Source organism: Bos javanicus, chromosome 24 (assembly GCF_032452875.1).
Source record: "Bos javanicus breed banteng chromosome 24, ARS-OSU_banteng_1.0, whole genome shotgun sequence".
In the NCBI taxonomy this organism is placed as follows: domain Eukaryota; kingdom Metazoa; phylum Chordata; class Mammalia; order Artiodactyla; family Bovidae; genus Bos; species Bos javanicus.
This window is the reverse complement of record NC_083891.1, coordinates 56,117,011-56,133,866: the sequence shown is the minus strand read 5'-3', so window position 1 is coordinate 56,133,866 and position 16,856 is coordinate 56,117,011. Positions and strand designations below refer to the sequence as shown.

At 38.3% G+C, this 16,856-nt stretch overlaps 1 protein-coding gene across 4 annotated transcripts in view; it reads right to left on the bottom strand.

Annotated features, from left to right (window-relative positions):
* Nucleotides 1-16,856, bottom strand: part of WDR7 (WD repeat domain 7) — a 353,722-nt gene that overhangs the window by 188,319 nt on the left and 148,547 nt on the right. For all 4 annotated transcript variants that reach the window (XM_061400296.1, XM_061400294.1, XM_061400297.1 and 1 more), the window contains one exon: nucleotides 16,227-16,340. In XM_061400296.1, coding sequence (XP_061256280.1) covers nucleotides 16,227-16,340 — 114 coding nt within the window. The remainder of the gene's footprint in view (nucleotides 1-16,226; nucleotides 16,341-16,856) is intronic.

Sequence of the window (16,856 nt, the reverse complement as noted above, 5' to 3'; positions counted from 1 at the left end):
CCTAGCCATGTGCTGGAGGAATCTTGTTGAGGCCCCGTCCACAATTAACTGGCTAGCATATGACAACACAGCATGTGTGTTCATCACATTCATGGAGGACACAGAGCTGGAGGAAGAACCAACCCACTCAACAGCAGAGGAAGGGCTCCTGGTCTGGATGAAGGGCTGAAGCCAACAAGACAGAATTCAAAAGAAGATAAATATCAAGTCCTATTAACAGCACTTCATGTAAAGATGGAGTTTAGGTGATTTCATATTTAATAACAGTCAAAAATGCAGAATGCCATCTACAGAAGACCAGCATTCTAGAGTCCAGATCAGCAAGAGTAAAGGTCCCACAGGACTTGAGCTGCTCTGCTGGTGGCAGCACCATCAGCCCTGCGTGGTAAACTCCGAGGACGCTACTGCCAGACTGGAGGAGGTGCAGACAAGGGGGAGAGGGGAGGGTCGAGAAATCAGGTCACGGGAGAAGGTGCTGAAGAACAGAAAGAGGACATCGGAGTGGGAATTCCCTCATACACACGCATACACACAACAAGCAAGATGTGCAAAGAATGACAGTGCAAGCAATGCACCCCACACAAGTAAGTGTGTGTGCTGCGAGAAACCTGAAGGTGACCTCCAGTGAGTCACACCCTTGCATGGGCTCAGATCTGGGACTTGCTCCTAACCAACAGCATACAGCAAAGTAAAGGGATGCCATTTCCATCATTAGGTTGCATCGTAGGGCACCCATCATTACATTACCATAAGCATGCAGTGAAGAGACTCCTGCTGATTTTGAAGAAGCAAGCTGCTTTGATGGGAAAAGCCCACGGAGAGGGCCACATGTCACAGAACCGTGGACAGCAGGGAGCTGTGGATGACTTCTGGGAGCTGAGGACATCAGTCCTACAACTGCGAGGAACTGAATTCAGCCAACTGGCATGATAAATTGGAAGAAGGGACCTAACTCTGGCCACAGTTCCGCCTACAGCCTTGTGAGACCATAACAGAGGGCATAACTAAATTCTGCCTGGACACCCTGACCTTGGGGCTTCCCTGGTGTCTCCCTAGTGGTAAGGAATCTGCCTGCCAAATGCAGGAGACATGGGTTTGATCCCTGGATCGGGACTATGGTCTGGAGAATAAAGTGGCAACCCACTCCAGTATTCTTGCCTGGAAAATTCCATGGACAGAGGAGCCTGGTGGGCTACAGACCATGAGGTCTCAAAAGAGTTGGACATGACTTGCAACTAAAAACAACACCCTGACCCTCAGAAACTGTGCGATTTTAAGCTGCAATATTTATGGTAGCTTATTATATTGTAATAAAAGAATAATGCAGAATAAAAGAAGAGGCTGGATAAAACCTTTACGTTTAGAGATGCAGTATGAGGAATTCCTTGTATGGGGAAAAGACGGGTCCAGAATCTGGCTACTGGACTGCAAATTAGGTCTTCCAACTCTATGATCATCTAGCAGAACTGGGGGTGGTGGTGGTGTGTGTGCAGATTTTGTATGGCACATGAATGATACTACTATTCTTTACACTAAATTCACAACAAAGCATTTATGCAACAACATAAATTATTTCATTTCAACTGACATTTGTACATATAAGCATTCATCTTATTGGATGTTTTGTCTTACTGGAATATTTATTTTAATTGTAAACCTAAAGGATTTTAAATAAGCAGAACATTTAAAATAAACTTGAATACCACTCTAAGAAAAGTGACTTAGAGCGTTAGAGTTAGCGTTTGTTACCTTTTACCATCTTCCCTCTGGTAGCATCTTCTCTTGTCAGTCCTGATCCTGCCCTATCCCATTCGCATACATGCCCTGTATTCACACACAGTCTGTCTTCTGCCTTCTTTCTCTGCCTCCCAATCTATCATATCATGCTGCTGCTGCTGCTAAGTCGCTTCAGTCGTGTCCCACTCTGTGTGACCCCATAGATGGCAGCCCACCAGACTCCCCCATCCCTGGGATTCTCCAGGCAAGAACACTGGAGTGGGCTGCCATTTCCTTCTCCAATGCATGAAAGTGAAAAGTGAAAGTGAAGTCCCTCAGTCGTGTCCGACCCTCAGCGACCCCATGGACTGCAGCCCACCAGGCTCCTCCGTCCATGGGGTTTTCCTGGCAAGAGTACTGGAGTGGGATGCCATCGCCTTCTCTGCTATCATATCATAGTTCTTCTTAAAACTATGACATCATATTCAGTGTTGACATTTTCTTGAAGATGTGCATGCTACTCACAGCTTAACCATGTGGTTGATCAACCATGATAACATTTTCAATACTTTTTTTTTTTGCTTCTATGAAGTCAGTAATTCTCTTTTGTTGCTGCTGTTAACTTGATTTCCTGTATCTTTCAATCATTTATCTCCAAATTCTCACCCAGTTATACAAATCTGGAATACAGGGAAGAAGGCTAAGAATGAGAAATCAAGCCCAGCCTGGGAAGTAAAACATGAGCTTGTCAAATATTTGGAACATACCTTTTAAAAAATTGAGATAAAAGGTAAGCATTCTTCGCAAGTATGAGAGTTGCATTAAAAGTTTCTCCTTTTTATTACTTGGCAAGACTGTTAATGACAGTATATGAAGATTTTCTTTTTTTAGATTTTATCATCTTTTTAGAAATCTGTATTGCAGCATCATTGATTTACAACGTTGTGTTAGTTTTATCGTCTTTTAAATATGCTTTCTCAAGTCTAGTAGTGACGTTCAGCTAAATGGCCGAGTGAGATTCTTCAGAAAGGAATCTCCATGCTATTCTCCATAGTGGCTATATCAATTTGCATTCCCACTAACAGTGCAAGAGGGTTCCCTTTTCTTCACACCCTCTCCAGCATTTATTGCTTGGAGACTTTTTGATAACGGCCATTTTGACCAGTGTGAGATGATACCTCACTGCGTTTCTTCAATAATGAGGGATGTTGAACATCTTTTCATGCATTTATTAGCTATCTGCATACGTCTTCTCAGAGAAGTGTCTGTTTTTAAGTCTTCTGCCCACTTTTCAATTAATTAGGTTGCCTACTTTTCTGGTATTGAGCTGCATGAGTTGCTTCTATATTTTGGAGATTAGCTCCTTGTCAGTTGTTTCATGTGCTATTATTTTCTCCCATTCTGAGGGTTGTCTTTTCACCTTGCTTATAGTCTCCTTCCTTGTGTAAAAGCTTTTAAGTTTATTTAGGTCCCATTTGTTTATCTTTGTTTTTATTTCCATTATTCTAGGAGGTGGGTCATAGAGGATTTTGCTGTGGTTTATGTCAAAGAGTGCTCTACGATTTCCTCCAGGAGAAAAACATGTATAGTTTTCTAACTACAGTTATAAATACAGTTTCACAGTTTTATAATTTCTTGCCTTACACTTAGGTCTTCAATCCATTTTGAGTTTATTTTTGTGTATGGTGTTAGCAAGTGTTCTAATTTCACTCTTTCAACATGTAGCTACTGAGTTTGCCCCACAGCACTTATTGAAGAGACTGTCTTTTCTCCACTGTATTTTTGCTTTTTTTGTCAAAGATAAGGTACCCATAGGTACATGGGTTTATCTCTGGGGTTTCTATCTTGCTCCATTGGTCTATATTTCTATTTCTGTGCCACTACCATACTGTCTTGATGACTGTAGCTTTGTAGTAAAGTCTGAAGTCAGGAACGTTGATTCTTCCAGCTCCATTCTTTTTTGTCAAGACTGCCTTGACTATTCCTTAAAACACTAGGCATAAAACTACCACATGACCTAACTATCCCACTACTGGGCATATACTTGGAGGAAAACTTAATTGAAAAAGGCACATGTACCCAGTGTTTATCGTCGACTACTTACAATAGCCAGGGCATGGAAGCAACCTCGATGTCCATCAACAGATGAATAGATAAAGAAGCTGTGGTACATATACACAATGGATATCACTCAGCTATAAAAAGGAATGCGTTTGAGTCAGTTCTAATGAGGTGGATGACCCTGGAGCCCATTATACAATGTGAAGTAAGTCAGAAAGATAAAGACAAATACCACACACTAGTGCATACATATGGAAACTAGAGAGATGGTACCGATGAACCTATCTACAGGGCAGCGATGGGGATACACACAGAGAACAGGCTTGTGGACAGTCAGGCAGAGGGAAGGTGGGATGATCTGAGAGAGTAGCAGTGAAACGTATATTATCATATGTGGATAGGCAAGTGGGAATTTTCTGTATGACACAGGGAACCTAAAGTTGGTGCTCTTTGACAACCCAAAGGGGTGGGGTGGGGTGGGATGGGAGGTTTAAGATGGAGGAGACATCTGTATACCTATGGCTGACTCATGTTGATTTATGGTAGAGACATCATAATATTGTAAAGTAATTATCCTCCAATTGAAAATAAAATAAAATTAAAAAAGATTCTTCAGAAATGTTTTCAGCATCACCAACTCCCTCTCACCCCTCCCTTACAGATCACCACTGGCCAAACATGAGTTTGAATATGCCAAATTAAATCTTCCTTAGCTACCTTAAGTATAAATATCTTTTAAAGCTGTCATTATTTATATTTTATAAGCGATTCATACTTCTTGGTCAGATTCAATTCAGACAAGAAATGTGGCAAAAAAAAAAAAAAGAAGCCCTATAAAAGTGTTTAAGAGAATACAATAATTCATCTATATTTCATGAGCCAGTTTTTAGGAATTTCTAAAACTTTGCACAGAAGTTTGGGTGCAGCTTATTTCTCTATCTATAAAGCATAAATTGATGTAATAAATTTATATTCCTGGGAGTGATAAACTACCTAAAAAAGATGATCAAGTCATCAGGAAGAACTAATTTATAAATGATTCATAAGTTAGTAACAAACCATTTATTCTATTAAAAGCAAATCATTTCAGGATAATAGCAGTAATGAGGAGAGGCTGTAATCCTTCTCGAGCACTTACTGTGTGCCAATTGCTCTGCTAAGAAGATTATATGCATCATCTCATTTAATCCTCTAACAATCTCAATTTCATAATCTCAAATGATGAAATCCTCAAATTTCAGGTGAGAAAACTGAGGCCTGGCGTGGTCATGTAACCTGCACAAGGCCATACGGTGAATAAGCAAGGAAGCTGAGATGTGAACGGAGAAGGAGACATCAGGGCCTATGCTGCCACTATATTTATTCTAAAATATTCAAATTACATATTTGCTACGACAAACCAGCTTTCCATCCCATTGATTTCAATGTGTTTCATTTTGCTTTCCATTTCCATGAAATCACTCGTGGACACACATATGAAATGTAAGTTTTGCCTCACGGTAACATGAGTTTATTAAACCTTCATGAATAATAGTTCTTCAGGTAAAAATTTCCCCCCAAATAATGAAACGTAACCAGCCATCAGTCTTGCCCTTTGGAGTACAAACTTCACCCTATACTCAACAACTAGTAAGTATTCAAAACCTAGAAGGTGAGCAAAAATAACTGTTGAATGCAAAGAAAAACCAAGGAAGCAGAATTAAGCACATGGGCATGAAGCCAGTATGTACCATCAACATCATAAATCCCTTTACTAATAAGCCCTGCTTTAAAGTAACACACAGCACAGATATAAAACCTGCCATGCTCCAAATGAACACACTTGACCTGACAATAGCACCTTGATCCTGGATGGTCCTCCCCGTCTGTCACCTCAGGACAAGCCAGGAGCTGGAAGCCATAAGGCTTCATTTCAAACCAAGTTCTGAAGCAACAGCTTTAGCTCAAGTTTTTCCTCTCGTGTCTCTCCACCTATGCCACAAATGCAGGCTCACCTGAAATGCAGTTCACACCCTCGCCTAACCGCCAGAGCTCTGAACCCTCCTACCTCAAGTCTGTCATAGGTACATGTATATCGTGTATGTGTGTGTGTGTGTGTGTGTGTGTAGAGATAGATGTGAACGTAAAACCTCTCCAAAATTATACCTTCAGCCTCTCAGCAAGGATTCTTGCTTTATTAAATCCTCCCCAGAATGTGCTGATAGAAAAATACAAGGTACACATTAAAGTTCTGTTGAATCAAATGGGATATTCCTTATAATTCTTTTAGGGGATATCAACAACACCGAAAAATATGTATATACTAAAAGGGCAAGACTTCCCTGCTGGTCCAGTGGTTAAGATTTTGCCTTTCAACGCTGGGGCGTGGGTTTTGATTCCTGGCTGGGAAGCTAAGATCCCACATGCGTCATGGCCAAAAGACCAAAACATTAAAAAACAAAAAAGGAGCCATATTGTATCAAACTCAGTAAAGATTTTTAAAATGATCCACATTATTAAAAAAAAAAAAAACTTTGGCGAAAACAAGAAAAGAGAGAATAGCTAATTCAGTTTCTCTGAATTCTTTTAAATCAGGTTGACTTCATTTAATTCACACATTATTATTTAGGATATACCATAATCGAAAAAGAAAGGGCAAACATTCTCACTTGATTTTACCCTAACTCTGAGGAGAGAACTTCCCTTTCTAGTTTATTACATCATGGAGAGAAAGTACATTCAGATATTCAAATTTTTGACTGTCTTCGTCTCATATAGTAAATATAAACTTCAGTGATTCAACATTTCAAATTAAGAATAAAAGTCTTTATGCTTGGCAATTAATTTGAATCTAAAAAGTCATGGGAGAATTCAAGGACACTAGGCAATCTATCTTTTTGTATGTTAAAAGTGACTAGAAACTATCAGGAAGAAGAACTCTTCAAACTCCATATCTATTTTAAAGCCTGTTTTTCCCCTTTAACATGGTTTGCACAGTAAAAGTAATCATTCACAGGTATGACATAAACTCTGTGAATTATGAGACATTGTTGTCATTACTTTTGTGAATTACAACTTTTGGTCATATGGGTTTGATATCAATTATAAGGGCAATTCATGTAATATACAGATATATAATAGTGTGCCACAATCTAATGCAATTCATTCTTATCCGAGAGGTATTACTACACAGCTCACAAAAGGCCAAACTTTAAGTTCATCCTGAAGGTTACTTACTCACATGAAAGGTTTTTCTTTTAACAGCTCCTATATTCTTATCCAATTAAATATTTCTTCTTTGTTCCTACTGAATCTAATTTTATAAAACAAAACAAAACACATATACTATTAAATCTAAAAAAACAAACTTTAAGCCTTTATGATCTCATATTGTGTATGTATGCTGGTATAACTATGTATATGGCTTTACATGAACATAAAATAATCCCAATTTTAGCTACAAAATATGTGAAACTATTATCTTATACTAATTATCCAAGTTTATTTTTAAGAAAACAGCATGTCTTTTTGTCACAGTTTGAATATTTCCTTGTACTATATTAAACATTAAAAAGACATTTCTATGTCACACAAAGAGAAAATGATATGCCATGATGAATATATTTTTCTTTTTTCTTATATGATTATTTAAGTATCTGGTTTTGAAAATCCCTTCCATTTAAAAGCACAAGCTCCTAATGCATCTATATACAGAATCTACAAAAACAGCACCGGTGAACCCATCTACAGGCCAGGAGTGCAGACTGAGACACCGAGAACAGACGTGGGCACAGCAGGGGCAGGAGAGGTGGCTCAAGAGGGAGGAGACATATATATGTATACCTACGGCTGATCATGTGGATGTGTGGCAGAAACCAACAAAATATCGTAAAGCAATTATCCTCTAATTAAAAATAAATAAATGAAAAAAAAAACCCACACAAGCTCTAGAGGCAGATGGCCTAGTTTCAAACCTGACTCTGCCATTTCCCGTCTGTGGGCCTTGTGTGAAAAGTTACTTAATCGTCCTGTGCCTCATTTTCCTCCTTTGTAAAACAGAGGAGATAATAAGGATAATTACAATTGAGTTGTGAGGATTAAGAAGAGCCCAGAGCATAGATGGATGCTTATTAGGTTCTTATTAAATACTAGTGAGCTGTTGTGACAGTTATTAAAGTTCCTGATTTTTAAGTGTTGTTTTAGAACAGTTTGCTAAGATGATATCAATTATTGTTTACCTGACCAACCCCTTGCTGAAGCATTATACACAGTCAGTCACATATACATTAAAAAATAAATAAAAGTGCTATTATTAGAAAATATCGTTATAAAAGATTCGGAGCCAATGTAAGAGCTAATTGAAGTAATGTGTATTATAGCACTTCTGATTCTTCAGGATATTTAATTCATTCAAATACACAAACACTTTCTTGGTCAAATGCATTGATATGATGCAGATTTTATCTATAAATGTCCCAAAACTGTTTTAAAGTGAAGCTGAAGACTCTAACGGTATTTATTAGCCACTTTTTTTCATCTGTGCTCTTGCTTATTTCCTTTTGTGCTTTTTCGGAGGCAAGTCACCTCAGCTCAACCTTTTAAACATAAGCTTAAACATAATAAATCCGGGTAGGTTAACTTTGCAATTTTCAATGAACCATAAAAAGCAAGTTTTCATAGTGCTAAATGACTGACTGCAGACCCCTAGGAGAATGGCAAAAAATACACTATGCATACCATCACACAACGGGATTCTACACTCTGGTTCTTCAACGGCATGTGTTAAACATGGAAAACTCTGGAAAAACTCTGTATTTCTCCCTTTCCCGTGAGTACCTCCCCACGTCCCCATCTCCCCCCACCTCCATACAAGCCACCCTGCTTCTCCAGTGGTGGGGCCCCAGCCCCAGAGTGGTCTCTTGGATAATGGCTACTCTGGTACCTCTAGTTCCAGAAAAACCATAAGATTTTTGGTTTTCAGGGACAGAGCTGAGCTTAGTAATGAGGTGGCACAGCTCCCAGGGTAAGGGGAGAAGCACAGACAGAGAGACAGTGCGGCTCAAGAGGCAACTCAGATCACTGCTTAAAAGCACAGAATTTAAAGTCTAGACGTGGGTTTTCTTTGTGGAAATGGACAAGTGGAAAATCACTGGGAGGTGTATAGGAGGTGTATTTTACAAGAAATAGTAGCAACTACCAGTGGACAATGTTGGAAAGTGGGAGAGCCAGGATTAATCTGTCATTTCTGATTTGGGGTGTTAGGTGGCTAAAGGCACCTCAGTGACGTCTTTTATGAGACCTCAATACAAAAAGGAGATGAATTTTAGAAATAATATAAGCTCATTTTGGACTCGGTATCTAGGGATCTGTGGGACATTCGTGCACAGGGATACATGAATCTGACACTCAGAGAACAAGCTTAGGTTGGAGATACAGATTCAATAGTCTTTAACAAACAAGTGGCAGCTAAAACCAAAGAAAAGGGAAAGTCAATCACCCAGAGCGGAAAATATGAAAAGAGAAAACGAAGGAAGAAAAGCCATACTTTGGACTATATTTTAATATTCCTGTCAACTCTCAAATTCAGAAATAATCTACTGGTCATGGAATTCCAGTTGAGCTGTTTCAAATCCTGAAAGACGATGCTGTGAAAGTGCTGTACTCAATATGCCAGCAAATTTGGAAAACTCAGCAGTGGCCACAGAACTGGAAAAGGTCAATTTTCATTCCAATCCCAAAGAAAGGCAATGCCAAAGAATGCTCAAACTACCACACAATTGCACTCATCTCACATGTTAGTAAAGTAATGCTCAAAATTCTCCAAGCCAGGCTTCAGCAATATGTGAACCATGAACTTCCAGACGTTCAAGCTGGTTTTAGAAAAGGCAGAGGAACCAGAGATCAAATTGCCAACATCCGCTGATCATGGAAAAAGCAAGAGAGTTCCAGAAAAACATCTATTTCTGCTTTATTGACTATGCCAAAGCCTTTGACTGTGGGGATCACAATAAACTGTGGAAAATTCTGAAAGAGGTGGGAATACCAGACCACCTGACCTGCCTCTTGAGAAACCTGTATGCAGGTCAGGAAGCAAGAGTTAGAACTGGACATGGAACAACAGACTGGTTCCAAATAGGAAAAGGAGTACGTCAAGGCTGTATATTGTCACCCTGCTTATTTAATTTATATGCAGAGTACATCATGAGAAACGCTGGGCTGGAAGAAGCACAAGCTGGAATCAAGATTGTGATTTGATTGTAATCAGATATGCAGATGACACCACCCTTATGGCAGAAAGTGAAGAAGAACTGAAGAGCCTCTTGATGAAAGTGAAAGAGGAGAGTGAAAAAGTTGGCTTAAAGCTCAATATTCAGAAAACTAAGATCATGGCATCCGGTCCCATCACTTCAGGACAAATAGATGGGGAAACAGTGGAAACAGTGGCTGACTTTAATTTTCTGGGCTCCAAAATCACTGCAGATGGTGATTGCAGCAATGAAATTAAAAGACGCTTACTCCTTGGAAGGAAAGTTATGACCAATCTAGATAGCATATTCAAAAGCAGAGACATCACTTTGCCAACAAAGGTCCATCTAGTCAAGACTATGGTTTTTCCAGTGGTCATGTATGGATGTGAGAGTTGGACTATAAAGAAAGCTGAGCACCGAAGAATTAATGCTTTTGAACTGTGGTGTTGGAAAGGACTCTTGAGAGTCCCTTGGACTGCAAGGAGATCCAACCAGTCCATCCTAAAGGAGATCAGTCCTGGGTGTTCATTGGAAGGACTGATGTTGAAGCTGCAACTCCAATACTTTGGCCACCTGACGCGAAGAGCTGACTCATTTGCAAAGACCCTGATGCTGGGAAAGATTGAGGGCGGGAGGAGAAGGGGACGACAGAAGATGAGATGGTTGGATGGCATCACCGACTTGATGGACATGGGTTTGGGTGGACCCCGGGAGTTGGTGATGGACAGGGAGGCCTGGCGTGCTGCAATTCATGAGGTCGCAAAGAGTCGGACACGACTGAGCGACTGAACTGAACTGAACTGAACATCCTATCAATGTGTGCTAAAACTGAGTTATAAACACTAAGCAGCAAAAAGTATTTTCCTTTGCATTTTCACGTCCCAGTTTTTTTAAAAAGTATATAAAGGTAAATTAGTTGAAATGACATATTTCAGAAAACTACAAAATCCACACTTATTTTTCTTAAAAAAGGGAACTACGTGGTAAATAAACCACAGCACTCATGATGTACAATTATCTAAAACATTCATAATAGTAAACTCATATTTTGGAGTAGCCAACATTTTGAAGTCGATCAGAAGAGTAGTGATAACAGTTTAGAACAAATGATTTAAAATCACGTTGTTCTGATAAATTAAAGAATGAGAGAGGGAAAGGGTAAAATGCAGAAAGTCTTATTCTGGTTTACTAATTATATGGCTTCTATCTCTCTGCTAAGAAAGTATTTCTGATTTCTGAATATATAATGCCCTAAATTTTGCTCTTTGGAACTTTAACAAGATGAATTTCCTATCTTTCAGTCAAAACAAATGTATAAACATTTTATGAACAGGGCCTCAGTAAATGGTAAAATTAACAAATCAATATTTAGTCTCAGACAAGGCATGCTTTCCAGCTCCATCTTAATATACTAGAAATGTTGACTTTGCTCTGTGAATCTATGTTGAGGTGTCAGTTTTATGTTGGTGACTTCAAAAAGCTGGATGGAATCATGCAAATTTCATTTTACAAGTACACAATAATTATTTACATTATGAACACTAATTATATTTACAGTCTTAACATCCTACTAGTTGTAAGTAAAGAACAAATTGTAAAAGAACATTTAAAGAATACATGCTGATTTTTTCCCTTACGGGAGATAATCTCTGGCTCTAACTTAGAATGTTTGCCTTCTAGGCGGTAAGACAGGACAGCTGGCAAACGTCAGGCTCGGGCTTGCGACCCTAAGCAGTAAAGGTGGGCTGTGACATCATCTCCCATTTCTAAAGAAAAGATGCCGAAGTTCCGCGAGTCTGAGACTGTGAGGCGGGTTGGGGTGGTGCTCAAGTTCACAGGTGGGCTCTGGAATGAGGCAGGACACATTCTCAGTCCCTTGAACATGAACCTCCCTGAGCACGTTTCCTCATCTATCTGGACAAATAACCAGAATACACTTTAAAGAAATGCTGTTAGAATCAAGAATAAAGCGGTTGGTACGAAGTTAACAACTTGATACTCCTTTCAAGTTTTCTTACCTTTCTCTATTTTTCCTTTATTCCATAGCATTTCTCATCCTTTTTATATAAATTAAATTTTACAAGAAAGTACAACAAATAGAGTCAACACGCCCACCCGAATTTACGGATCATTGCTGCCCCCGCTGTGAGTGGCTCAACCTACCCACTGTGCTGCTGATCCAGCATCAAGGTGTCTCTTTCTGACAATGTCAGTGGCTCTTGACCCTTTACTGCCGTTATGCGGTCACTTTGTGTCCTTGTGGTATTGAACAAAGGGTAGGACGCTGCAGTATGACCCCCAGGAGAATATGGTCAATTTCTTAAACGCATCCAGGCAGGTTTGTGAATGAAACCCGTCCAAAATTCTTTTAAAACTGCTATTAAGGGAGGATGTCTTAAAATACAACATTTAGGGGATATATATCTTCATTCTCACAGAATGCTATCCTTTACCTCAATGAAAACCACATAAAAATAACCAAAAAACTCACCCAAAAGGTCTACCTTAAAAAAATAGATTACAATTTGTCTAAAAACTTATATATATATATATATATATATATATACATATCAGTTTTTAAATGAGATTTACTCCATTAATATAATTACCTATTAATATTACAGTGAAAATAAGAACATGCTATTTATAAATATTGATTTTTTTATATATAAACATTTAAACTGGAATATCAAAAATAAAAGTATACACACAAAAGCAAATGCACAGGTATAGAATATGTGTGTGACTCTAAAATTATAAATAATCCAGAAACAATCTTAATGCCATTCTTTGTACTTTCAAGAAAATACTACTATTATTGTTAAAATAGATTTTAAATATACAGAGTTTTACAAAACCTGAAGGAATTCCTTTGCTGGGGGCAGGGAGTATATTCCCCACGTATACTTTGTAATATTTTTTTTAAATGAGAAATAGGTTTTAATATTTTTTCTACATAAAATAATATTAATATTGTTAATATTAGATATTATTAATCTAACATGGCTTTGATATGCGATTTAAGACATTTGGTTCAAGGAAAGAGCCTGATAAACCTTAGGCTGGAATGCTAAGTAAAACTGAGGGTGTGTGTTGACCAAGGCACTACTGGCATTACTTTGTAGAGCCGATCAATAGATATTAGCTTTAAAAAGAGAGATTTAGAAAGAAGCTGCAGCATATTTTTGAAATGACAGGGTGAAGATTTAAATTGTCTCAATCAAGGCTCAATTTTTTCTTCCCAGTTTTTCCAGCTGTTCTCTTCCAGTTAAGACTCTTCATTTCAAATAAATTTAATTAGTTCCAATTGATCATAGCCAACACTTACACAGCTTTATCCATGCTTCTTTACTTTCATACAGCAAACACTAACAAATAACAAAGACTGCCAAGCTCAGATCAAGGGTCACAAGACAATATTCATACCTCATTTGCTCTCACCCAGAAGAAAAATTTCAGCTTTGAAATTCTGCCTATAGCAAAAGCACTAAATTATACTGCATATTTGAATTGTTATCTTGGTCAGCTGTTGAATTCAGTTAATTGGAGAATTCAGCCTCAGATTACCACAAAAATAAAATTAATACAGCTACACATATTAGCCTAGCTACAGCAGTCAAATAAGAATTCATTCAAAATATAGGCAAATATCTCTGTCACGATATAATTTCTATTTTATGAGGTGATATTACAAGAGCAATTCCTTTTAAATAATTGGGAAAAACCAGGGTTTTCAGGATGAATAGCTGAATTGGCCAGTTTTCCATTTTGCAGTACCTCTTGCACTCTGCAGTGCTGGTTAGCCTAAAATAAGGTTATTCTGCTTGAAACAGGTTTCTCTCAAATGCACCTACCATATTTTTCATAATGCAATTTATATAGGATTCTAGTCAATAAAAAGAAATACGGTTTTCTTCTAAACCCTCACAAAAATCTATACCACATCTTAATCAAGTCACACAATCTAAAGGTAATGTGAACGACCCACAGGCTGCAGTGCGCTGGTTGCTCTGACAACATGTTAAGGAAGTCTTTTTCAGTTATTTAAATTCTTGACTCGACTACTCATGGCAGGAAATGAGTAAATCAACTGATAAAGCCATGCATCACATGCATTTAACTGAACTTCTTACAGATTAAAATATAGTTTATGTAGCATTAATTAACTCTCCAAACTAGATTTTCATTTTTAAGCTTCCTGATTTTTTTTTAACAGTAAAATAAACACAGAGTCACGTGCCCTAACTCTGACTCGTGACTTCGGCAGAACATAGTTCATAATTTCAATGTACTGATTTAATAATAGTTACTTGAGTGCTCTAAAATTCAGCTTTTCTTCTGGAATGCAAAGTGAGATATTCTGCTATTGCAAAGGCAACTTCCATTATTTAAACCATGACTTTTTGCAGACAAGAAAACCTTTAAAATCTGAGGTAATAACAAAACATATCTATAATATTATTTTTTTTAAAGCAGTAAAAACTGAATAGAGCAAGAACTCATTTTTTAAAATCTACAAATGGCCTAGATGGGAGGGGAGTTTAGGGGAGAATGGATACACATAGAGGAAAGGCTGAGTACCTTCGCTGTTGACCTGAAACTATCACAATATTGTTGATCGGCTACACTTTAATACAAAATACAAAGTTTAAAAAAAAAAAAAAATAAAAAATTTGCAAATGAAATGATATCTTCTAGTAGCTACTGAAACAAACCCTATAACTTACAGTATAAATGACTTTTAGCAAAGCTGGAAGTTTGAGAAATAATTTACATGTATATTTAAGATGGATGATATTTTTTAAATCAATGAACCAATACATTAAAAAGCAAGAGCCACCACCACCATCATCACATTTTTTGCTGAAAACCAGATGTTCCCTGATAAAGTCAACTACAGCAGTGGCACAGGCCATAGGTTTTAAATACAGGCTTTGAACATTTTCAAGAGAGAACAGTAGGCTTCTTCAACTTCATCCCAGTGAAAGAAATTTAAGAGCATTCAGGTGATAACAGTAAAGAACCTGCCACACACAGCTTTAAGAGGAAAAAGGGAGGGGAAAAAGCCAATTTCCCCCCTTTTTTTTTTTTCCACCCCCTCTTCCTTTAATGACTGTTGAAAATTTTACTGACACTTTGTGAGCATGCTTCTTTTCAAATTATTGATTACTATTAATATTTCTCGCTTTACAATAGTTATAGATTTATTTGGTCAGATTTTATTTTTTAACCATCCACACCAAAATCAAGAGCTTATCTTTCTTAATACCAATACAAATAGTATACTGGGCTTCCCTGATGGCTCAGACGGTAAAGCGTCTGCCTACAATGCAGGAGACCAGGGTTCAATCCCTGGGTTGGGAAGATCTCCTGGAGAAGGCAATGGCACCCCACTCCAGTACTCTTGCCTGGAAAATCCCAGGGATGGAGGAGCCTGGTGGGCTACAGTCCATGGGGTCGCGAAGAGTCGGACACGACTGAGCGACGTCACTATAAATAGTATTCTAGGTTGTTTGTATCCTCTGTGCACTGAAAGAAACTGAGCTGAATGCATTTGCATATTCAGCAATCGACACTGCTCTAAGTCTATAAAAAGACAGGTTGAACATAATGCAGTGTGCGGCTTTCCTAAATTTTACCGCATCTGATTATGTGATAAATAATACAGAGAAGAATGCTCAATACCCAGACAATGTAAGTAACTTTTAAAAAAGCATTCATTTCTACTGTACAGGTAGAAAGCGTACCTGTAAGTTTCCTCAGGTAGCCTATGTTGCATGTATCACTATTACAACTTCAATATTTTCAGTCTATCCTAGGGCGTGCTGCAGTCCACGGGGTCTCAAAGAGTCGGACATGACTTGGTGACTGACCAACACGACTGCAACTGCAAAACCTGTCACAACACAAGAGGCGTACTCCTCTACATGTTCCAACACTTCAGTAATGATCCTAGCTTCTAAATTAGAAGGTCCCTGGAAAATCGGACACACAGCTAGCAGGCTCATTGTTAAGGCAACAATGAGCAAACCTTGACCAAACAAACAGTTCTGCTTCTTTCTACTTCAAGATCAGAAAGGGCACTAAAGGGTCTCAAAAAACCAAGCATTCCATCAATGCAAGTTTCCATCCATGTACTTAGTCCTGCTATAAATGACCTGGAAGCATTTTCCGATATCAGATAAAGTTCATCCAGATGACACTAAAGATGTCTCTTCTTACCAGTCGTGATGTCATCATCCACAAGGTCGTGTTCCTCCTCTTGGACTTTGGCTTCTGGCCCCGAGGCATCAGGAGCAGTGGTGATAGTCTGCAGGGCTTCTGCTGAGACCCCAGCTAAAACAAAGGAGAAGAACAGCTAGTTTATGAAACTAAAAGAGAAGTGGACCAAAACTCTTAAAGCGGTTTAATTTACTTACTGGATGAAAATGCAGTATGTTAAAAAAAAATACCATATATTCATCCAAATTAGGAAGAGACAGAGAGTAATGAACCAAACGTGTGCTCTCTACTGCTTTATATGTACGTACATACATGGATGCAAACCATATTACTCTTAACCAAGATCTGGGAACAAAAAAACTCAAGTTGTATAGTTTCACTTGCTTCCTTTCAACATGTTTACTAGTGATTTTAGTAGATTTAGACACAGTTATGCCTAAAAAAAAAGAGAAAACCTAGAAAGTGAAGGACTATTTTAAAAGTTTGCTTCTCTTTAATATTAGTTTGCTTGTAATTTGAGGGTTGGGAAGAGGGATGATGACAAAAGAGGGATTTGGGTTCCGGGTCTTTGAAAGAGACCTTAAACGTAACGCCCCAAGGGTATAACAGGCGGCACTAATGGTAAAGAAC